General features: G+C 48.2%; 1 protein-coding gene across 1 annotated transcript in view; it reads left to right on the plus strand.

Annotated features, from left to right (window-relative positions):
• The window catches only part of neo1a (neogenin 1a), a 150732-nt gene extending 128159 nt beyond the window's left edge, over positions 1 to 22573 (plus strand). Inside the window, exons 12-29 of the mRNA XM_076025287.1 lie at positions 232 to 281; positions 3379 to 3523; positions 5617 to 5727; positions 5827 to 6021; positions 6735 to 6830; positions 10158 to 10390; positions 12656 to 12794; positions 13893 to 14000; positions 14107 to 14301; positions 15507 to 15539; positions 15867 to 15988; positions 16532 to 16713; positions 16815 to 17059; positions 17347 to 17439; positions 17870 to 18040; positions 19530 to 19817; positions 20271 to 20407; positions 21157 to 22573. Of these exons, the coding sequence (XP_075881402.1) occupies positions 232 to 281; positions 3379 to 3523; positions 5617 to 5727; positions 5827 to 6021; positions 6735 to 6830; positions 10158 to 10390; positions 12656 to 12794; positions 13893 to 14000; positions 14107 to 14301; positions 15507 to 15539; positions 15867 to 15988; positions 16532 to 16713; positions 16815 to 17059; positions 17347 to 17439; positions 17870 to 18040; positions 19530 to 19817; positions 20271 to 20407; positions 21157 to 21243 (2630 nt within the window). The 3' untranslated portion in view covers positions 21244 to 22573. The remainder of the gene's footprint in view (positions 1 to 231; positions 282 to 3378; positions 3524 to 5616; positions 5728 to 5826; positions 6022 to 6734; positions 6831 to 10157; positions 10391 to 12655; positions 12795 to 13892; positions 14001 to 14106; positions 14302 to 15506; positions 15540 to 15866; positions 15989 to 16531; positions 16714 to 16814; positions 17060 to 17346; positions 17440 to 17869; positions 18041 to 19529; positions 19818 to 20270; positions 20408 to 21156) is intronic.
• The last annotated feature ends 1400 nt before the right edge of the window (positions 22574 to 23973 follow it).

A 23973-nucleotide genomic window follows, 5' to 3' on the forward strand; every position in this document is an offset into this window, starting at 1 on the left:
AAATACTTAAAGCCAAATCAGCATTTCACTTGTGCCACTTCAACTGTGTAAGACACTTTCAGGGTCCACAACAGTTGGTTCCATCCATCTGTCTGCTCCAACTGGGAGAACTGCTTCGCTTTTCTCTTTGTCGCTCTTCTTGTCATTCCGACAGTAGCTTTTTTTTTCCCCCTCCACACTGACAAGACCTAACAATCTCCTCCTCTGTGTGTTTTTCCTCCTCCCTCACAGTGCCGAGCGCTCCACCTCAGAACCTCACCCTGGAGGTCCAGAACTCGAAGGTAAGCCGTCCCCTCCCACTCCGTCGCAAAAACACAAATAACAACCAGGGGGCATCCAAGCGGGCCTGGAATGGAAGCGCTTTGCACGGCGGCGGTCCGCCCGCCGGGCCAGAACACTGTTGTCTCTGTGTGGGTCTGTGTGGGAGAGGAGCGGCGACCCCCCCGGTCCATCCGCTGGCAGGCGGCAAACTCCCCTGTCAGAGGGTTTTAATGTCAGCGGCTGCAGCTCAGATGTAGGTGGGAACCAGGAAGTGGTCGGCCAGGAACATTCAGCAGCGTCTTAATGGAAGCTGAGGGCTTCGGGGTGGCGCTGCAGGTCAGAAATGTAAAAGTTCCACACGTTCGGGAAAAATCTTCCGTCTTCAGCTCGCTCCACTCGGCAGCGCTTGTTCAAAGAAAAATGGTATGGGGCAAACGGTATGCTTCTGGAAGTGTGCCCTTTGTGACATCACAAATGGCACCAGGTTAGCGACAACACCACCCCAGTCGGGTGAGAAAGAGTCCAGTAAAGCAGTGGTTTTGGCAGGAGGCTGCAAACAGAGGGCTAATTATGCCGGGTTCCTTTTTTTTTTTTATAGTTCCATGGGTATTAGGCCGAATCTGGTGTTAATAGTATTAAATTCACAGTCAAATGCATCTGGTAGGAAGATGTTGAGTTTCCATCCCTAAGAGTTAAAGTCGAGAATGACTTTTTTTTTTTATCTGGAGTGGATTTGTTTTTGCGTCAGTGGATTTAAGAATGAAAGAAAGTAACAAAGGGGAACAAAATCCTGCAGGAAGTGATTCGGATGTCTGCCGCTCTTTTCAAGTCGGGCCGCTAAATCAGACTTATTACGGTCAAAAATGCACCGTTGCGTGACGTCCCCCATTAGACGCGGCTGCAGCTGGAGTTGCCGCCGCCGCCGCCGCTCTCGCGACGTCCTGCTGACCAAAACAGGAAGCCGCGTCTCTGCCGGGGCCATTTGATCTTCAAACGGGCGGCTGCGAGGCCCGTTTATTGTACGTTTCTGCCCAAGCGATGGATTTAAATTTGATTTCTAAAAGAATCGGGGTTGGGGGGGGGGGGGGGGGGGTTTGGTGCCGCTTGCTCTTGGCAGGCGGCAGAGTGCAAACGGAACGCGGCCGAGAGGAGAATCTGCGGATCCACCTCGGGGCCGCGTCCATCGACTACAAAAGCAGGCCGGCCGGCGCTTTTAGCCTCCCCGCTTAGCCGGTCGATGCGGCACCAGTGTGTGTGTGTGTGTGTGTGTGTGTGTGTGTGTGTGTGTGTGTGTGTGTGTGTGTGTGTGTGTGTGTGTGTGAGAACTGTTGGAGTGCTATATTAAAAAAAGGGAGGGGGTGAGGGTGGGGAGGGGGGGGGTGGACAATCCTATCACGCTCTCCCAGCTTGAGTGAGAAGCGGCCGCCCATGCTGAGGAGACGCTCCGCCGAGACGGGCTGCCGTGCGGCCTGCGAGCCCGCTCGCGCCGAGCCCTCCCTCCCCAATTAGCCGCAGACAAAAACAGACTCTCAGCTGCGGAACCAATCAGCTGCCCCCTCCACACCTCCCTCCCTCACTCCGTTTTCTCTTCCTCACTGTCATTGAAATTAGTCGTCCGTTCGAATTTTCTTTTCGCCCATTTTTTTTCTTTCCCTTTGCCAACCCCCCTTTTGTTGCCGCTGTGTTTCATTCTGAATACAAACGTGTCATTAAGCCGCTAATTCGGCGCCGAAGCCTGGACGCGTACGGAGCGTTTATGCAATTAGCCGTCGCGGCGATAGCGCGCGGCCAAGTGGAGCCGTGGGACAGCGCTAATTAGCACAAGTTTTTAGTATCCGTCGCCTCTCTCGTTTCCTTGAGCTTCTTTTGTTTGTTTATTTTTTCTTGTTTTTTTGTTGTCGTTGTTGTTGTTGTTGAGCAAAATCCTCACGTCCCGACACCTGAAAGTCAGCCTGAAAACAGCTGTTTTCGTGGCTCTATTTACCGACCCACTCCCTCCTGTGATTCCTCCAATTGTCAATTAAGGAACTCTTCCTTGATGAGAACTGAGAAGAAGCGAAGAGCAGCGAGCGAGGGCGATATTGTGATGGGCAAAGTGGAATAATTGAAGAGGGCAAGAACAAAAATTTTAAATTTGAGTGAGTCCCTCCGCTGGGCCGGAGGAGTAGTGCGTGTGTTCGGGCATTTTTTATGTGCACCGGTGAGGAATCGTGAACGAGGTCTCCCCACCTCCTTCCCTCCTTACCTCCCTCCCTCCCGGAGGAACACGCAGCCTGAGCAACTCCTTCAGCTCCACACTGCTGCACCCTCAGTGCAAGAAGGAGCCGCCGCAGGTCATCCCTCCCTGCAGCCACCACGCAGCTGCAGCTGCACTCAATAAAACATTTTCTCAACCACTTACGTTGCACAAAGGTGCAATAAAACACTTGCTTATATGTCAATGTCCTGTCGATGACTTGTAAATAATCCAGCTATCCATAAAATGTCAGTATCTTGTTTTTTCTTTCTTTCTCTATGAATATTTTGTTTTGTTTTATTTCTCTATATCTTTTTAAACTATTTTTTTTTCTTGCACCATATTGTGTGCAAACTTCTCCAATGTGGGTTTAATGAAAATATTCTATTCTATACTAACTGAAGCTGCGTTTCCATTACCACTAGAAACCTAAATATCGCAATAAAAAACTGGTCATGGGAACACCTTAACTTGGAAAAACCTCAAATAACGCAAAAAGGTTTTTACGCTCTCATGAGGTGTTTTTTCAGACGTATCGATGTAGAGGAATATCCCAAAAGTGTCATGGAAACACTCTTTTCGCATGTACGCAAGGAGGAGACGGAATATTTTTTACGTTTAATCAAAGAGAAAAATATAACTATTTTTGACAGCAAACAAACGTAATTATCGTAAATCTCGCGAGACCAGATTTTACGAGAATTACGGCTTGTGCTTGTACTTTGTCGAAATTTTAGAAATATCCCCTTTATTTTGCGAAAAACTGTCATGGAAACGCAGCTTCAGACGAATACACCTGCCCGTAGTACAGCTACACGCCGCTCCTCCTCTTCCTCCTCTTTTCTCACCCTGTGCTTTCTTCCCTCGCCGCCCCTCTGCAGAGCATCATGCTCCGCTGGCAGCCGCCGCCCCTCAGCGGCCAGAACGGAGAGATCACCGGCTACAAGATCCGATACCGGAAGGGCTCCCGCAGGAGCGAAGTCAGCGACACGACCGCCGGCACGCAGCTCTTCAAGCTCATCGGCGGTAAGGGACGCTCGCGCGCTCGGCTCGCCTTCACCGGCCGCTTTGCCAGTGGCACCCAGTCGGTTTCGGGATGTGCCGGATAAAGCGGCCGGGGCCAGCCAGTTTGACCTCTGACCCCTGACCTCACGCGCTTGCTTTGCTCGCCGGACATTTTCTCGTTTTTCTAACCGTTCTCCGTCAACCCTGGAGGCGCCCGTGCGTGCAGAGAATCCACCTCAGAGAAATCCAAGGCCGGCCGTCCCTGCCGTCAAGGCCGTGAGAGAGTCCCAGTTAGAGCACCGAACATATCCTACCAGTCCGGCTCCCTCCGTGAACACAGTTTGAGTCAGTGAGGTAACTCAACAGAACTTACAAACGGCGGACGAAAAAAAATAATTATGACTTTCTCTTCCAATAAATGAAAAAAAAAAAAAAGACTTTTCATTTCATCCTGTCGGCCTCGTCTGGCGTCCCAGTCTTTGGCTGCGGAGTCGACGCCGATCGTCAGTCTGGTTTCTCCTTCTGTCAACATCGGAATTTGGTTTCGGGGAAAAAAAAAAACTTTCTGCGCTACCCACTGCTTTCACTGAAAAATATGCACAATATCACCAGAGACACAGCGATGATTAATATTAGATGTTGTCTCAGCGACTTTCAAGTGGCCCGGCCTCACGCTGCGCGGCGCATCAAAGAGAATACACACTTAAAAGTTGATTTTTCTTTTTTTCTTTTTTTCTTCCTTTTTAAGAAGGAGGGTGGCAGGCGGGTGGGAGGTGTTTGTGGATTCTAAAGCTTTTGGAAGGAGAAGCTGCAGGCGCGCAGAGTCGGGGACTCTTCAGAAGCCGCCACCCTCCGGGGTGAGCTGCAACAGCGGCGGCGGCGGAGAGAGAAAACGAAGGGATTAGCGCAGCGGCGGCGGCGGCGACTTGCAAATGGGACAAAGCGGCGATGATGAAACATTTTACAACAAATTAATACGCGGCGCCGCCGCCGTTTGTCAGCATCCCCGCCACCACCACCCCCACCCCCACCTCCACTCCAAAGCTGGAACCCAGCGGTGCAACACGGCTCCCTCTGAAGGAGAGACTCCGCACTGGAACGCCAAGCAGCCCCGAACTCCAGAAGTTGTTTTCTTGCTGTTTTTTTTTTTTTCCATGTCCGTCGGTGTCGCTCCTCCTCGTTCCTTTTGAAACGCATCAAAGGCGAACAAGAGCTTTGCAAGCAAAAAGTGCCGCGTTCAAAGGCCAGAGACGCACCGTTGTTCCGCAACATTTAAGACAGACAGACAAGACAGACAAGACAGACGGAGCACATGAGGTCTGGATTCAAGCAATAAAGTTCTGCCTTGATGCCTCCATATGCACAAGTTGTGGGGTCATGGACTCATTTCTGCATTGAACTCCAAGATAACCAGCTGCAATCAGTCAGGATGCGCTGAACACATTATGGGTTGGCTTTGACAGTGATTGCCTTGAGTGTCTCTAGCTGAACCTGATTTTAGGGAATGAACACCAGGTGTGCAATATGCGGCCATCTTCACAGAGGTTGAATGCTTTGAAATTGCTTCAAAAGTGTAAATCTCTCTAAAATAAAGCTTTGTATTATAATCCCACTTGCTGAGAGTGAACAAAGCACTGCGGCATATAGCTTAGTGTCTTTAGAACAGCCTGCAATTTGTGTGTTCACACAGAATTTTGCACACTTGGAATTCAATCACTTTTAATAAGACATTGGAAATGGTTTTCATTAAACACTAAAATGCTCCCATACTTGTGAAGCATCATCTTGACTGGTGTTTGTTTTCTCATAATGATGGCAGAGCATTCAAGATCGTTTCATAAATCTGTTTACAATGGAGTTCAATGCAGAGATGTGTCAGTGACTGTAGTGTAGTGTATTAGGATGATTTTATTAAATATGTCAGTTGAAGCACTCCGATCTTTACTTTCTCGTTCTTTTATCTTTTTTGCTCCTGAAGCTGGAAAGCAGCCACGTGAAGCTCAGCCGCTGCTCTTTGAAAAGCGTCGCCTTTTGATAATTTTCCTCACGTGCGCTTTGATTCAGGATCCGGTTTTAACTCCTTTTTTCTCCGTCCGTGTTTGCGTCTCCGCCAGGGCTGGAGCGCGGGACCGAGTACTCGTTCCGGGTGTCTGCGGTGACGGTGAACGGGACGGGCCCGGCCACCGACTGGACCACCGCAGAGACGTTTGAGAGCGACCTGGACGGTAATGTAGAAGAAACATCTGCTGCTGCTGCTGCTGCTGTTGTCGGCCTCGTTGGTTTTCGCTCTTCTCAAACCAACCCCTAATGTCGCTCCTTTGCAGAATCCCGCGTGCCGGACCAGCCCAGCTCGCTGCACGTCCGGCCACTGGTCAACAGCATCGTGGTGAGCTGGACGCCCCCCGAGAACCAGGACATCGTGGTCCGCGGCTACACCATCGGCTACGGCATCGGCAGCCCTCACGCCCAGACCATCAAGGTGGACTACAAGCAGCGCTACTACACCATCGAGAACCTGGGTGAGAAGCAAACACTGTTTCTTCATTGTTTTAATTTGTCATAATATTTTGCAGGGGGTTGGTGTTTGTCAGAAGTTACTCGTTTTGTATTAATGAGACGGAAAGGGGGCGACTGAGTGTTTACCCCAAGTGTCTCTCACACACACACACACACACACACACACAGTGACAAACACATGCAGAGTGAGTATTAAGCAAATTAATGAGCTCCTGTGCGCTTTAGCTGCTAATTATGCCGATTCGCTAATGCGGCCAAATAATTAAAGGTCAACTAATGTTCAAATTTTCTTTTTCTTTGGTGTTCTTTCTATCGTTACACCAGAAGGACCCACTTCATTATTCAGCTGACAAATCTGGGAGATTTCACAAAAACAATGTCTCTATAATCATAAGCAATAGTGGCATCATTTCTTCTTCATGTTTTTTCTTACACACACGCCCGTCTCTCCACTGGTGGTGTGTTGTTATTTTTTAGCAAAGTGCCTCGTCATTAATCCCTCAGTGGAAACCCCACAGAGGAAACTCAAGGTGAGATATGGGTTGGAACTCTTTTGGCGAGGAGACTCAGCCAGCACGTGATAACGAAGGGAGTCTTGGTGACGGCCGCAGTCAAGAGAGATGATTTTGCTCCGGCGCTCAATTATGAGTCGGGAGCCTCCAGAGTTTGGGACCGATCGGCGACTTCCATTCATCTGTCTCTCTGTCTCCCACAGACCCCAGCTCCCACTATGTCATCACGCTCAAGGCCTACAACAACGTGGGCGAGGGGATCCCCGTGTACGAGAGCGCCATCACCAGGCCGCAGTCGGGTACGGTTTCCGCACCGCTCCGATCGCTCCCTCTCTGCCGTGCCGGGTTTCCGTCGAGTGAATGATGAAAGAATGATGATTTCCGCTGACATTTATCCCAGTTCTGTCTAACCTGAGGTTGCTGTCAGCCGAATGTCTCTCGGCTTTGCATCACTGAGTGTTTAATAGGTCATCAAGGCGTCTCGCTGCGCCGCCTCTCTCCAAAGTAAATGTGTGAAAACCTGCGGACGGCGTCTTTATGTAACCTTTTGTGCCTGCTAATTGGCGTTTAACCAAGGCTACGTTCACACCAGACATGAGAAGAAAGTTTATAAAGATGCACAACGTCTCCTCTCATCCCTCCTATCCTGATGCGTGGTGGGTGTTCTGGTGGCTGGTCCCGCCCACACTGTCTCTGGCCCATCACAGTCAACTCTGCTGTCAGTCAAGAGCTTTCAAACTCTTTGTTTTTTCACTGTGCTGCTGTTAATAAGAAGGTTGAAGTTGTTACCTGGACTTCAGTTTAGTTTTTTTTGTTTGTTTTTTCTGGTAGTGTTTATTTTGTGCGTTTTGGGCAAACGGAAACATGTTTTATATATAAACGTCACAATAAGGTGACGTTAGCCTTTTTGGGCATTAGCGTTAGCTTCAACCGTCAAAACAATTCTGACAGCCAGCCATTGTTTGACAGACTGTGGTGGCAGACGGGAAGTTAAAAGTTTCTCGGAGACTCATGTTGCGACCGCAGTCACAATTTTAAAAAAAAAGTGGAACTTTCAGTCTCAAACTCTTTTGACGGATGATCTGAAAGTGCCAAAGAAGCGCCGACGGTACCTGGGTTCACGTGGCGCCTGCGACTGTCAGAAGGCGTCCCGACCTTGGCGGGGAGTCCCAGGATGTGGGCCGCTCCTCTGCCCACCTTCCCGCTCAGCCTTGATCTTCTCGGCTCGGCGTCTGGCAGCCGGCGAGGGGCGGCGGCGCTTCGTGACACCGCTCCCGTCAACAGGCTTCGAGGGGGGTGGGGGCGGAGGCGGGGTTTGGCGGTGGGAGGAGGGAGGCACCCGGCGCTGCTTTCTATAGAGCTCCCCGCTTCCTCACATCCTCTCACTCGCGTGCAGCCGCGCACGCGGCGCTAGCTCAGACCCCCCGTGGTGGCTTTGGCAACCCTTCGTCAGATCCAAACGTTTGTGCTCAAAGCAGAACCAAAGCCCACCAGCGCCGACGTCTGCCTGCCGAATCCTCCGGGTGTCGCGTTCCGTTCCTGCTAGTTTGTTCAAGTCGGAATTAAAAAGACGGGCTGACCTACATATTGCTTATACTTTTTGGAGAAAAAAATAGAAAAAAAGCTGCTGCGGAGAAACTTGGCGAACTCGGGCTGAAGGGAGCGGAGCTGGAGTGAGTTTCTGTGGGAGTGAGAGATCGCGGCCCCAGAAATCCCGTAAAAACGGCTTTAGAGCGCCGCCTCGTCTTCCTCCAGGAGTGAATACGACCCGCACGCCACTCTGGGAGAAAACCCCCAGCACCTCTACGGAAAACCACACCAATGCTTTGGATGTTGATTCTCTCTCTCACACACACACACACACACACACACACAAACACACACACCGTGTTTGTGACTCATGCTCACGGCTATAATGAGGGCAGCTGTGCACAGACAGAGAGGTGTGAAATGGAGTGAGTCGGAGAGGAGAAGAGAAGAGAGGGCAACAAGTGGAGGAGGAGGAGGAGGAGGAGGAATGTCGCCACGGGTGACTGACCGTAGACCTCACTCTCTCGCGCTCTCTCTTTCTCTCACACCCCATCTTGACCGTGAGCAAGGGGCGGGGCTTCACATGCACCTGTGTTTTTCTCCAGCAGAGAAAAACGGGTCTAAGTTTAAAAGCTCTGAATTCCGTTTATTTCTTTGCAGTGTGAAAAGTCCTTTACGACACCTGTCGAGACGCACTTCAGCGTTTTGTTTTTGAATTTCACCTCCGAACGCATCCTTGCAAATGGTTTTTTTGTTTTCTGCGGTGTCACACATCATACTGCAGACCAGTGTATTACAAAAAGGAACAAAATAGGATTTTTTTTTTGTCATGGACAATGTCGCATTTCCTCTATGTATGCCCAGCTAGTCATTCCGTGTGTGCTAAAATGCAGAATTCCGGGAAAACCACCCTTTGTGATGTCACGAAGGGGGCAGCGATACCTCTCCCAGGTCAGTGACGGCACCACCTGCATTAGTTTTCGCTCCGCCCCTTGTTTTTCGCAGAAGCACCGACGAGGCATCGGTTTCCGCTGCTGGCTGTAAACAGAGGGCTAATTGTTGGGCTTGTTGTTGTGTGGCCTTCTGATGAGGTTTCAACTGCAGGCTTGGACGTCAGCAGTCGTGTGTGTGTGTGTGTGTGTGTGTGTGTGTGTGTGTGTGTGTGTGTGTGTGTGTGTGTGTGTGTGTGTGTGTGTGTGTCCGCTCCGGCGGCGGGAATGATGCCCGCCAGCCACCGTCCATTATCAAGTATTGATTCATAAGGAGAGAGCATCAGCCGCCGCCACATGCGGCTCTCGGCCAATCAGAGCAGCCGATCCTCATCCGTGACCCTCTTGGCCGCCTGCGGGCTCCCTGCTCGTAGCCGCCGTGTCCTCTTCAGCGCCGGTGAAGGGCACTGTCCCGGAACATCTGATTGGTCGCGTCAGCTTATATTCGAGTTTATTCTTCAAATCCGTTTCCATTCCAACGTTTCGCTCATCGCACACAAATTGTCTTGTTTGCCTATTAAAGGAATTTTTTTTTCTTCTCCGAGGTTTTTTTCTATGAAAAGTAAATGTTGTAGCGCGTATAATGGAAAGCGACCAATTGTGGGCATCTGTTGTTTTTTTTTTTTTTCTTCACTCACTGTATTCTTCCCTTGTAGATGGAGCCTCTCCTCCTCTCCTCCTTCTGCATCGCCCCCCAGTAGCTATTTTTCAATAGAGCTCCACCAACTTTTTTCAGTAGCGCCTGTGTTAGCGACTGCGTGTGTGTTTACACCTGATGTAGAGGTCTGTTGTTTTTCTAATAGACTCTTCTCTTTCTCTCTCCTTCCCAATCCCATCCTCCCTCTACTTTACGTTGTTCGTCCCTCCCTCCCTCCTTCGTTGTCGCCCATGTCCATATTAAACCATTAACCTTATTTTCTCCTGTCCGCCATCGATCCCCATCCCCCTCTGCTCCAAATCCACCTCCTCCACCACTGCATTGTCCACGGTCCGCCCCCAACGCTTCGCTCCTTCTTTCATGTTCTTAATTTTGCCCATATTTTTTGTTTTGTGTTTAATTTTTCCTGTGTTGTGCATGCATGCCGGGTTGCTCTGCCTGACGTTCAGACCCCTTAGAACCAGATGTTGACTTCTACGAACTCTTCCATGCTCCATACACCCCAGTACCAGACCCCTCTCCCATGATGCCGCCTGTGGGCGTGCAGGCCTCTGTGCTGAGCTACGACACCATCAAGGTGACCTGGGCGGACAACTCGCTGCCCAAGAACCAGAAGATCACCGACAACCGCTTCTACACGGTGCGCTGGAAGACCAACATCCCCGCCAACACCAAAGTCAAGGTGAGAGTCGTTCCCGTCTGACGCTCGCTTCCTGTTCATGTGTGCGTCCCTCCGTTCAGGACGCAGATTTCCTCTGAGAACGATGCGTTGGAACTGATTCCCCGAGTCTGTGAAGAGAGAAAACGTTTGTCTCGCTCTTGATCTCGTTTAAGCTGCGGTGGCTTGTTTACAGCCTAATTCAGCAGGGCGCAGCTTAAAAAATGGTTTCACTCTGATCAACCGGCGGCAGCGGCGTCCCATCGCACCTGCACAGAGTCGAGAGACGCATGGGTGTGTTGAAAAACGAGAAAAAAAGAGAGCAACGCCGGCTGACGATGTTCAAGAAAATAATCCCACAGCAGCCGCCTGCACAGTGCCTCCGCAGGAACTCTTATTTTGCACATCCATCCATGAAGAGACTGTGAAAATCTTTCATTACTGTAATATCACAAAGGATCATTTGCTCAGAGAGGAAAATGAATGATGTCAAATTCATAAGCTGAACTTTGCAACGCAGCCAAATCACTGAAACCTCATGCGTCCGTCTTGCAAAGCTCCGGTCTGAATTGTTTTAATTTGGTTGAATTATGTCCAAACATATAGGAAGCCTTTCCCTGTTGCCAATTCGCTTCACTGCCAGTGAAAAAGAAGGGGGGAAGAAAACTCATCTTCCTGTACAGACAATTGTGATACTGCATGCTGACTAAAACTCAAGACTCCGACATGCAGGAGGAGGGAGTCAGCTGGTTTGTTTGCCATCGAGAGCCTCACGTTCACTCCTCCGTTTTTAACCGCTGAATTATTGAATACGGAAGGACGAGACAAACGCGGGACGGGGGAGAAGCAGCGTCTGTCAGTTGTGAGAGGATGTGATGGACACACGGAGAGTCATTAGTGGAGGTTGAAATGGACTTGACTGTCATTCCTGTAATTAAAGGTTTCCACTGCCTTGTGATGTTTCTTCCTTTTAGCCAAATTTTCAATGTATGAACAAATATTAAGAGTCCGTCAGAGAGGCTGCTTTGGGTTTTCACTGTGTGTGTCTGCAGTGTAAACATGCTCCCATCACGTGGAGGCCAGTCTGACAGGCAGGGATGCTTCCTTGTCGTCGTCATCATCATTACCGTTGTTTTATTTTTACATCATGAGCACTGCTTCTCCCTCCGTCCTGTCCTCTGGCCAGACTCACTTTTACATTATTGAAGAGGCATCTTGCTTTCAAAGCGGCGCAAACGTTTCTAGCAGGCAGCACCCCCGCCTTCTCCTTTTTTCTATATCCCACTGCCCTCTGTTTGACTCTCCCCACCGGACGGCTGCGCTTCCGCTACAACACGCAATGTTACAGACTGTACGGGCTGTTAGAGAGCCCAACCTGCTCACCGTCCAGCAGCCAACCACTGAGCTGGAAAAACAAGTAGCGTATTGGTGACGTACCTGAAGTGGCGTAATAACGTCCAGCAGGCGGGCTGACTTGAGCCCTAAATTAGCGTTACGTGCTACTTGCTACAGCCGCACGTATCTGTCACTAACACTGAACTAATGTGTTCCCAAGCACAGCAGTAGCTGCGTTTCCATGACAGTTTTTCGCAAAATAAAAGCGATATTTCTAAAATTTCGACAGTACAATTGCGATTTGCAGGTGTTTCCATTGAATGATGTGAAGGGCGTGAGCCGTAATTCTCGTAAAATCACGTCCCACGAGAATTACGAGAATTACGTTTGCTTTTGTTTGTTCAGGTTTGTTTGCTGTCAAGAATGGTTGTTATATTTCTCTCTGTGATTACTCGTAAGAAATAATCCGTCTCCTTCTCCTCCGTTCAAATCATAACGTGCCATTTTCACTTGAAGGGAACTGGTCACGTGACCCCGTACGTCACTTCCGCTGACGTGTAAATGCGAAACGAATGTTTCCATGACACTTTTGCGATATACCTCTTTATGGGTACATCTGAAAAACCACCTCACGAGAGCGTAAAAACGTTTGAGCCATATTTGAGAGGTTTTTCCAAGTTTACGATTCGTAAACTTGACGAAAACCATCGTAACCTGTGTTTTATTGTGATATTTAGGTTTTGCGCAATTCTAGGAGTAATGGAAATGCAGCTACTGGTAGTTTATGCTGACACCGCTGAAATCATGCGATTTACGTCATCATTCGCAACTTTTCTACTTTTATTAAGTTTTCTTTAAGAAATGCCCACATACAGTGCTTGTGTATGCCAAAAAATAATGTCCTTGTTTTGTAATTGTGTGTGCGTGGTTTCCTGCACCTGTGTGCGTCCCCAGATGGCCAACACTACCAGCCTGAACTACATGGTGACCGGTCTGAAGCCCAACACGCTGTACGAGTTCTCCGTCATGGTGACCAAAGGCCGCCGCACCAGCACGTGGAGCATGACAGCACAGGGCACCACCTTCGAGACCAGTACGACTGCACACACACACACACACACACACACACACACACGAACACACACACACACACACATCCGGTGCAGCGCAGCCCCTGGCTGCCTCGGAGTAACGTGTCACTCTTTGCAGCCCAGATTGAAGGGACGGACTCAACCGAGGACAATGACGCTGTGACTTTAGTGTAGTCCAGATAGTAAGACAGGTATTTATTATTAATGTCACTCCAAGTGAAATCTGGGACAGAAAAATTTTGGTGACTGGTGAAGATGATTCCAGCGCTGCTCGGCTGCCGTTGTGAGTGAGCCGGACTAACCCTGCTTCAATGCAAAATACCTAAATGTTGCAATGTTATAATAATGATCCGGACAATAATTATGACAGTAGTAATAATAATAATAACAATAATGAGACTAATTTGCCTATATCTTTTATTGGTTTGCAGAACCATGGTCTGGTGTCACGGCCTGAAGAGCCACAAACCAAGAGCTGACTCTGAGTCAGATGGATCTAATTGTTAAAATCCAGCATTAAAATAAGTCGGGCAACGCCGCTCACTGCTGCTGCTGAAGTCGTCGTCTTTTCTGTGTCAATCATAGCCTGAGCGCAGGGTTGACATCCCTGCAGTTTGGCACTGTTTATTTCAAAGAACAAGAATTCTCCGGTTATTTTTGCATGCAACAAATATTATCGCTCTTATCTAGATTTCATTTCGACCTGGTCTAATTGTAGTTCTCCTTTTTTTGTGACCAATGTCACTGGTAATAAGTGAGGGAGGCGCACTGACGTGCAGCAAACTGCAGGTAGACGCGGGTGTGCCGCACTGTGTCTCTGCCATGTCTCTGTATGTTACGTATTAGTGCTGTTTCGATTTCTGTTCAGTGTCTAGATAAGACAGAAGAGTGAAAATCAGTCATGGGCTCCACATCTTAACAGTATCGCTGTTCTCTCCAACTCCATTCAAAGTCCCACCAAGTGTAATAGTCCCTTGTTTGCTTCGCTGACAGTCAGGCTATGCAGGGTTTAAAATCTCGTCCGCACACTTGTACATTCACACACGGGTCGCGCACCATCAGTCGAACGACTCTCTTAAACATCTCGACCCCTCCCACAGTTCCCAGCTCCTCCCCAAAGGACGTGACGGTGGTGAGCAAAGAGAACAAGCCTCGCACCATCATCGTCAACTGGCAGCCTCCCTCCGAGGCCAATGGCAAGATCACCGGTGAGTCTCGCAGCTTGCGACTTTCGAGCCCTCGGGGGGTGGGGGGGGACTTATTTTTTTATCCTGGCACACTAACATAATGTTTTTCCATGGGCGCCCCCTTCAGGCTACATCATCTACTACAGCACGGACGTGAACGCCGAGGTCCACGACTGGGTGATCGAGCCGGTGGTGGGGAACCGACTGACCCACCAGATCCAGGAGCTGACCCTGGACACCACCTACTACTTCAAGATCCAGGCCCGCAACTCAAAGGGCATGGGCCCCATGTCGGAGGCCGTGCACTTCCGCACCCCGAAGAGTGAGTGTGAGGAGCACCTCCCTGCCGCCAGTGCTGCTGTGTTAGCGCCAGTTTTCACACAACTGGGCACTTCTACGCCGTGCCGTGCCGTGCCATGCCATGCTATGCTATGCGATGTGATGCTATGCTATGCAAGCGTTCTGAGTTGAGTTGAATGTCTGTCTGCGGACACAAGTTGTGAGAAGTATGTCGTCTTCTGACTCTGATTAGCTCTTTATGCACCAGCGTTGGGCCATTTAGCCATTGGCCTCTGTCAACATTCTGTATGTCAGATGGTTCCTGGCTCTTTTTCAAGACACATCAATGGAATTCACACTCCACGCCCGACTTCCTCTCATTCAAAATGAAATGACCATGTGATGTTCGCATCTGCATATGGAATGTGACACAAACTTTTAATTAACGGTTAAAAAAAAAAAAAAAGAAGAAGCAAAAAGCAAAACAAACAGTCGTTCAAAAATCATTTAGCCGTGCAGCCATTGTAGCAAAGAAAGGGGAAAATGTGCCTGGAGCAGCGGTGAGTTTAGTAAAAATGTTAAGGAATAAACAGTGGATCAGACTTTGAGTGCCGCCATCATTCGCCTCCTTTCCTCGTCAAACAATTTCATCTCAGCCACCTGCCATGAAAATCATAAATCAAAATGATTTTTTTCCTCCTCTGCCGTACAGTCGCTGCAGCAGCTGTGCGCGCCCAAAATAAGTTCACACTTGAGACGAAGTGCTTGATGAAGTGTCTGCGCGAGAGTCTCCAGTGAGACGCCTCCCACGCCTCGTTATCCGCCCCGGAGACGCCATATTTAAACAGTGCCTGAGCTGCTTATTAGCAGCCCGGCTGCAATTATTAGGTGCCACATTTCTGCTCCGCTCCGATCGCACCGCTTGCACTCGCCAGCGTTGGTTTCTTTGTTTGCTCCATGGCATCACGTCAGGACTTTGCGCCGCTGAAAAGAAGCTGTTTCCTCGTTGTTTTCTATCCGGCCACTTTGCTTTTAATGTGAGCCTGGCTGACTGTCTGTCTGCTGAACACTGACCAACGCTGCCTCGCTGAAACTCATTCTGCTCCTTTTGCCTCCTCCTCTTCCTCTCATTCCTCACAATCCTCACAATCCTTGTCTCTGGCTCGATTCTCCCTTGCCGCTCTTTTCAGCTAACCTGTATTTGCTTTTTATTGTCTCTCCCTCCCTGCTCTCCTTTGGCCTGTTAAGCTGAGTCCTCTGACAAAATGGCTAATGACCAAGGTAAATCCCCCCTCTTTTCTTTCATTTTTTTGTTTCCTTTTGTTTGTTTATTTCTTTTTTAATCTTCCACTGCTGACGCTGCACCCTGTGTATCTCTCTCTCCGTAAGAGATTTCCATCTCTGTGGCTTGATGGAAACGCGGGCTGCATGATCGGCAAAATGTATCTGTGCTTGCAGGAGTTTTCGTCATGCGCTCGTCGTCTCCGCGGAGAGTCGGCGTGACTGTGAAAGAGGTCAGGAACATTCGAGTAGAAATTGAGTTGACTTTTTTTTTTTCTCTCCCCCTCTTCCTCCTCCTCCTCTTCCTCCCCGTCCTCCTTCAAACAGCATCAAACCTTTTGCCGAAGCCGGGACCCCCTGGAAACCAGCATCCCCAGGACCCCGGGACCGCAGTTGGTAAGATGTCACTTCACATGATGCCGGACCGACGGCGTAAATATTTGGGCAGAGCATGAATACATTTTAGATTTTTAACCAATTTTCTGTGACGTCTATTATTGAAGAGGTTCACAGCTTTGGTCCAACCACAGCACAGTTTGAAAAGGGCCTTAAAAGTGGGGCAGCTTTGAAAAGGACAAAAGTGATTTCAAGTTTTAGTTACTGGAGAGAAACTGATTTTTCATAATAAAGTATATGTATACGTGTGTGTGTGTGTGTGTGTGTGTGTGTGTGTGTGTGTGTGTGTGTGTGTGTGTGTGTGTGTGTGTGTGTGTGTGTGTGTGTGTGTGTGTGCGCGCGCGCGCAAGTTTTTGCAGTCATACAATAGCAGCCTTTGAAAAGACACTTAACGGTGTTTGTCAAACTGTACACAAATTAGTGAAAAGACTAACACAGTATTTTATTATACTATTTAAAACATGTAGGAAGATGGGGTGAAATGAAGTCACCACCGCCTCGTTTAACGAGTGTATTTTTTTTTTCTAGTCTGTTTTTGCACAGTGGATCTGTGTGTTAATGTTGCTCACTGTCCCTTTTAATGCATCACCAAGCAGTCGGCCTTTACCTGTTCTCTCTCTTTCTCCCCCCGCCCTTCCTCTCGAGGTAAATCAGGGGGCAACAGCGAGAATCAGATCCTGGTTATATTCGTCATGATCGGCGTGGGCGCCTTCATAGTCATCGTGGTGGTGGTGGGGGCCTTCCTGTGCACGCGCCGCACCACATCCCACCAGAAAAAGTAAAAAGAAATGAAACCGAGCTTCAACCGAGTGGCTGGAAGTGTCTGTAATAACCTCTTCGTCCTCCTCTTCCACCTCCCTCGCCGGGCGTCCCCTGCAGGAAGCGAGCCGCCTCCAAGTCGTCCAACGGCTCCCACAAGTACAAGGGCAACTCCAAAGACCTGAAGCCGCCCGACCTGTGGATCCACCACGAGCGGCTGGAGCTCAAGCCCATGGACAAGTCGCCGGAGCCCAACCCGGTCATGACGGAGACGCCCATCCCCCGCACGTCCCAGGACATCACGCCGGCCGACAGTGGCCTGGAGAGCAACCCGCACCTGCAGCAGCGCCGCAACTCTTACCGTGGTTAGTCCCAGTGGAACCAGTGGGGTGTTGAACACGGGAAACGAGAAAACAGCGTCGTCGCATCAGTTGTTTTGTGTCTGCTGTCGGTTTTTTTGTCCTTTGTCATGCACAACATTTCACGCCCCTTCATGCATTTTTGCCCAGTTGTCTTCCGTGTCGGCAGCGCGACTCCACCATGATAAGAGGGTGTAAAGGCACTCGGGCAATGCAGTTGAACGTCGAAGTAGAGAATCAAATACAAGCCCAAAGCATCTGATTGGCTGGTTTCCACCGTGCCCTTTTTTTAGGCCACGAATCAGAGGACAGCATGTCGACACTAGCAGGCCGGCGAGGGATGAGGCCTAAAATGATGATGCCTTTTGACGCGCAGCCGCCTCAGCGTAAGTGTGTGTTTTGCAGCATCTGCAAATTGGAAACGAATTAACTTTACCAAAAGGACAGAGTCTGCTTTACGCTCTCCTAATCCTTCAGTTTGAGGTGAGAAGAGATGTAACCATGATCAGTTTGACGTCACCAGTGATTCGCTGAAACATTTTCTTGGACGTTTTCTTTTTCTTTTTTTTATAATTACTTTCTCAATTTTTTTTTGGTTCATGTGTCGCTGCGCTCTAAGTTACTGCAGTCTCATGACCATTGTCAAATTATTGTGCCATCAGATTTGACTGTGGTTGCATCTCTGCTCACCAGCCAAACGCCACCAACATTCCTCATCAGCATCTCATATTTTGTTTTTCGCTGTGTTTTTTGTTTTGTTTTGTGTGTGTGTGTGTGTGTGTGTGTGCGTGTGCGTGCGTCTGTGTCCATCCACAGCTGTGATTAGCGCTCACCCCATCCATTCCCTCGATAACCATCACCACCATTATCACATGGGCAGCCTGGCGTCGCCGACACGCAGCTACCTCTACCACCAGGGCGGCGGCCACGCGCGCCCTCACACCTGCGCCACGCCCATCTCCCATCTTGACAGGGTGGATTCCTCAGGTAGGGAGACCCCTGTTGGTCGGAAAGAGAGCGGCCGCTCATCCGTTCATTCATTTGCTAACGTGCCGCCGCCATCCGGTCATTGGTTTACCTCATGCTTTACTTTCCTGAACCCACTCTCTTGTTTTTTTTTATGTTTTCTCTTCTCTTCAACCAAACTCTGACATAATGAAGCAGGAATATTTTTAAAAAAGTTGACTCAGTGTTTTAACTTTAGCTGTGGTGAGTTTGCAGCGTTGCAGTGCATGAGTGGAGCTCACACGGGCCTCAGTCACATTTGTGGTTTCAACCAACCAACCAACCTTTATGACTTTTTTTAAGATTTAAAAATTACAACCTAATAATATATATTATCATATTACTAGAATTTGTTGTTTATTTCCCACTTGGTGCATTTATTTTTTTTAAGATATGTGTCAGTGTTTTGTTTTTTATTACTTACTACTTTATAACTAAACTTTTCATATATGACAGTGTAGAATAATTGCTGCAGTGCTCGTTCGGCTCAGTGGTAATAGTCCCTTAGCAAATATCGCAGTGAGTCATAAGAGCAGGTTTTCTGACAACTTTTCAACACAGGCAGAAATGCAACAGGGACTGCCTAACTGTCTGCTCAGATTAAAGATGTTTGTTTTTGCCGCAGTGTCACAGAAATGTCCATCACAATCTCTGCTGTATATTTGAATATTGTGTTTCATCTAAAACCCACAGATAGTGACTTTATTACCAGAAGAATCTGAAATGGAAAAATGTTGCCAAAATTTAGACTTGAATATTCATCATATATATATTTTATTTTCCTTGTGTATTGTGTAGCAAGCCGGGAGAGTCTGGACTCCATCGCTACGCTGATATTAAAACCATAGACAATCTGTTTATTTTAGTTTCAACCTTTCACCATCTCATTTTCAAGGGTGACCTGGCCAGCTGCGCACCTCCATATAAAAAATACAAGTTAAAAAAACATATCAAAAAAGAGACGTTGTTGCTGTGGCACCAGGCCAAGAAGAGTCTCAGAAATCATCTGTTGCCAGCACAAAATCCAATTTTTAGCCCGTCCAGATTGAAACCTGATGGCTCTTTTGTAGTCTGAACAGTCCCAAATCACATGAAATCCAAGAGAGGTGCAAACTCATTGCCTCATCAGTGTGTGGGGAGATCGCTCCATTCAAGCCAAGCTCCAGGCTATGTATCGCAGAAAGTGCTGCTGTGGCAATTATATGACGTCACACACTACACGCGCTGGACGACGCCTCCCCTCTGATGTCACTGCAGCAACCTGTCAGATGGGTCAATAATGCGGCCCAGTCTGAACAGAGTCAGATCCTATTTGGACACTTGCTAAAAACACTGTGGACAGTCAGCCCTAAACATCAGATTTGAGACTGAATCTGATTTGAATCAGATTCGCCTGCAGTCTGAACGCAGCCTATGTGGACGGCTCAAGGTCCCGGTCGTCTGACCCCACCCCTTCTCTGCCGCCCTCCAGAGTCGGTGAGGAACACGCCCAGCTCGGAGCCCCTCCCCCCGGCCGCCGCGTCCTCCCAGGCCTCCTGCCCCTCGGAGATCATGGCCGACCCAGAGGGCAGCTACCACGGCTCCAGCACCACCGAGGAGGAGCCCAGCTACTCCAGCAACCTGCCCCCCCACCGCCCCGCACACCCCCACGCGCACGCACACCCGCTCAAGAGCTTCGCCGTGCCCGCCATTCCGGCCGGCGCGCATCCGACGTACGAGTCGCCCGCCCTGCCCAGCACTCCCCTGCTGGCTCAGACCGGTAAGTGTAGGATGTGCGGCGCTAATGAAATCTACAGACTGTGTGTTTTTTGCTGTTGTTGTTGTTTTTGTCTTATTTGTTTTAGCTTTTTAATCCGGACTGCCAAACTAGAACATATTATATTAATAGAAAGTAAGTCATAAAATAGCTGTATTTCATCATTTGTTTCAGTGGTTCAAGAGAAATTTCAATAAAGAGCTAAATACTGTGGGGCTTCAAAGACACATATTTTGTTGTAACGCTTTGGTTTTCTGCATATCCCATAATATATTTTTTTTCTCCTATGAGGTGGGTCACCAAAACACTGCATCCATCTGTCAATAAGTTTGCCCACCCCCGTGTTAGATGTTCTCCTTAAAGTCCTCAAAGGGTCTCAGTGCAATTTCCAGTTTAGAAAGCAAATGTGAACCACCGCGTGTTGCCTTCGCTGACTGGTGTCTGTGTGGCGTTCAGGGCCTCCCACGCACCCCCACGTGGTTAAAACGGCCTCCATCGGGACCCTCGGACGGACACGGACGCCGATGATCGTGACCGTGCCCAACGCCCCAGACGTGCCGGAGACCAGCAAAATGCTGGAGGATGTAGACAGCGTGAGTATAGCACCCCGCGGTGGCAGCTTGTAGTACTGCAGCGTCCTCCTGAGAAAAAACTGCTTGACGGTGGTAGGAGAGTTTCTCTGTCCAGTCTTGATGAAAAATATCCGGGTTTTTTTTTCCAAATCACACCTGAATTCCAAAAAAGAAAATGATAATCATGTCGACTTCTCATTTTGGGCACTTTGATATTTGGTCACTGTTGGTTTTAACCACTTTTTCTGTTTGTTCTTTCTCTCCTTTTTTTATTCTTTCTTCAATCTCACCATTTTATGTGTTTTGTCGTCGGCTGCCTTTTGATTTCACCTCACTCGATAACAATCTTTAACAAACCCCGCCCCCCATAACCGGAATGACCTTATTATTTATTTCTTCAATTTTAATTTTGACACGATTTTCTCCCCCGTCGAACTCCTTCTCAATCGGCTCTTGTTTGTTTTTTACCATTTGTCGCCATCGGCTTCTCTTTGGTTCTGAATGTTTTGGCTTCCTCAGTGTCTCTGACCCCCTGACCCCCTGACCCCTGCCCCCCGCTCCGCCCTCCCCCCCAGCTCGCCTCGTCCCCCGGCCATGCGACTCCCCCGTGTCCTCTGCGAAAGATTCCCTGACTGACCCTCTTCCTCCTCTCCTTCCTCTTTTCTTCCCTCCCTCGCCCTCCGCCTCTCTCTCTCTCCCTCCAGGTGCTTGCCTCCCTCCCCCCCTGCCCTTCCCCCGCCCCCCGCAGTAACCCTGTTCCTCTCCCCCAGAGCTACGAGCCGGACGAGCTGACCGAGGAGATGGCCCACCTCGAGGGCCTGATGAAGGACCTGAACGCCATCACCACGGCGCCGTGAAACACGCGCCGCCCCGCACGCACGCACGCACTCACTCACTCACTCTCTCATCCAAAATCGCACACACACAATGCGCAGACACACACACACACACACACACACACACTCTCTCTCTCTTTCTCCATCATACACACACACACACACACACACACACTCTAAAGTAAATGCAATCATGCCCAAACTGAAGCGGTGGGTGCCAGAAGCTGCTGGACTTGAAAAAACGGCGTGTTGCGTTCTCTCCCCTCCCCCGCCCCCGACCGGGAAAAAAAAAAAAAACTCTCACTTCTCTCCGACGCCTCCCTGCAGAGAAAAACAAACAAACTCCAGACTGAAACTACAGAACTTTTTTTCGGCTCACAGTGCTCTGTCTCAGGAAGGAGATTGCCATGAGAGGGAAGGAAAAAAAAAATTGACGCGCTTCATCTTTTTTATGAAGACCCGTTCTCAGAGACAATGGACTTCTGAAACATTGGTTGCTTTCAACTGGAAGATTGTGAATTCTTGTCTCTTTTTTTTTCCTCAGCAAAAAAACGAAACAACCAACAACACATGGTAGGATTTTTTTTTGTCTTTGTTTTTTTTTTTTTTATTGGAATTGTTTCCCTTTTTCCTCCTCGGTTGTTTGTTGCCAACGTTCACTCAAGACGAGACGATGGTTGATTCAGTGTCAAAAGTCCCGTAAAGGAAAAAAAAAATTGCTGGTATTTTGATGTTGGTGCTCATGCGACTCAGTCCACATAGACACACACACACACACACACACACACACACACACACACACACAGACACACACACACACACACACACACACACAGACACACACACACACACACAGACAGTGTTTGTTCAGTGTTTCCTTTGTGCATCTGTTGGGCCATTTCAGTGACGTGAACTTTGGACATCAGACCTCGGCCTCCTTCCTCCCCCTTTACAAGCCTGTATACTCCAGAAACACCATCATATTTTTAAAATATATATATATTTTTTAGCCCCTCGTGTCATTTATTTTGCGCCATGACTTTTTTTTTTTTATTGTTTTCTATGTTATTTTATTATTTTTCTACACACATATCCTTTACAATGTGTACATATGTTGTATTGTTTTTTTTTATAAACTGCCTCATTCTCTTTTGATGTTTCCCATATTTCATTCTTATTATTAATATTATTTAGGGATGAAAGCGCTATTTGAGGTTGAGTATTGAAGCTCAGCCGTCATATCAGAAGGTGGAACTCAGCCTGAGATGTTTTTACGCGACGTTCTTCTCCGACTTGTTGCCCCGCCCCCCTTTTTCCGGCATTGTACATTAAAAACACGTTTTCTCCTTCAGTTGTCTGTTTATTGTGGGAGCTCCGTTTTAAAAGCCTTACCAACATGTTTGTATGTTGGACAGCCGAGACGACGAGTGTCTCCGCTCTGCCGCTCAGTTCTGACACCATCCGCTGGGCCTGGAGGCGGGAGGAGGGACCTCGGACTCAGGGTGCTGAACTCCGACACCTTTTACTAAAAAAAAAACAAACAAAAAAAACAGACGTGAACCCGTCTGTCAGTCAGTTCACCTGCAACAGACGAGTCGTGCTGTTCGTGTTTTTCCGCGGGAAGTTTCGGTGGAATGTGTGTGTCGTTTCCAGACGTCTGTACTGCTGAACCACGTGTGCATCGTCCCCACAGCGAGCGTGTTTGCTGCGTCCCCCTCCGAACCCCCCCTCCCCCGTGCAGTTCTTCATCGGATGCCCTGGTTCGTTTACAAATCTTCTAAAAATGCAAAGATGTTGGCCTTTTGAATGGGACTCCCAGATTTTTTTTACATGATAGTTTTTGTATGAAGAATTTAAAAAAAAAAGAAAAGAAGCTTGTTCTACTCACCAATCTGATGTAAAAAAGAAAAAGGAAAAAAAAAAGTTAATTGAAGAAGCTAGTTTTTCATATCCCTCTTGCCCAAAGAATTAGCCACTTGCAATCTTGGTAATTTCCGCGACTTTTGTGAATACCATGTTTCTCATACGTGTACATCAACATGAATGTCAGTATAAGTGTAAGAGATTTTAAGTATGGTTACAAACACGGAACAAGTTTCTTTTTGGGGGAGAGATGAGAAAGGGGCAGAGGAAAAAGGACCGAACTCCATTTGGGAAATAATCTATTGAGTTGTAAACAGTTGAACCTGTATTGCACTTTTTCACAATTTTTGAAAAGTACATTTCTTACATATCTTGTGTTGAAATATTCAAAAAGCTGTTTGTGTAACGTAGTGTCCTAGTTAAGCAGCAGGCAGCTGGTCTTGTTTTTATGTTGATTTTATTTTATATTATTATTATTTTCTGCTTCAGAGATGATATGAATTTGAGTGTCCAAGTCGTTCACTCGCAGCTCCCGAAGAGGAATTCTGTTGTTGCTTGTTGATGTACAGAGCTATCTTTGCTTTCTGTAGGAAAAAAAAAAAAAGAAAAACAATCTGTGGCTTTTTAAAAAATGTTGAAAAAACGTTGAAAAAAAATGTTTTTTTTATTGGTGCTCCTATACATTGTGTATACAAACTATTATGAATACTAACAAAGTAAACGTTGGTGCTTGTCTTCTTTTCACCACACTCAGTCAACCACCAGGCATCATACAAGTTATGAGGTCAGTGGAACCACATCATGCACTTTTTTCATTTTGTAATCAATCTGCTTTTCCTATAAATGTTTGACTGAAGGCACGAGTGATACAAGCATTATTATAATGAC

The sequence above is a fragment of the Nelusetta ayraudi genome, unplaced genomic scaffold (assembly GCF_046127955.1).
Source record: "Nelusetta ayraudi isolate G7.1 ecotype Tasmania unplaced genomic scaffold, CSIRO-AGI_Nayr_v1 ptg000002l, whole genome shotgun sequence".
Classification (NCBI taxonomy): Eukaryota; Metazoa; Chordata; class Actinopteri; order Tetraodontiformes; family Monacanthidae; genus Nelusetta; species Nelusetta ayraudi.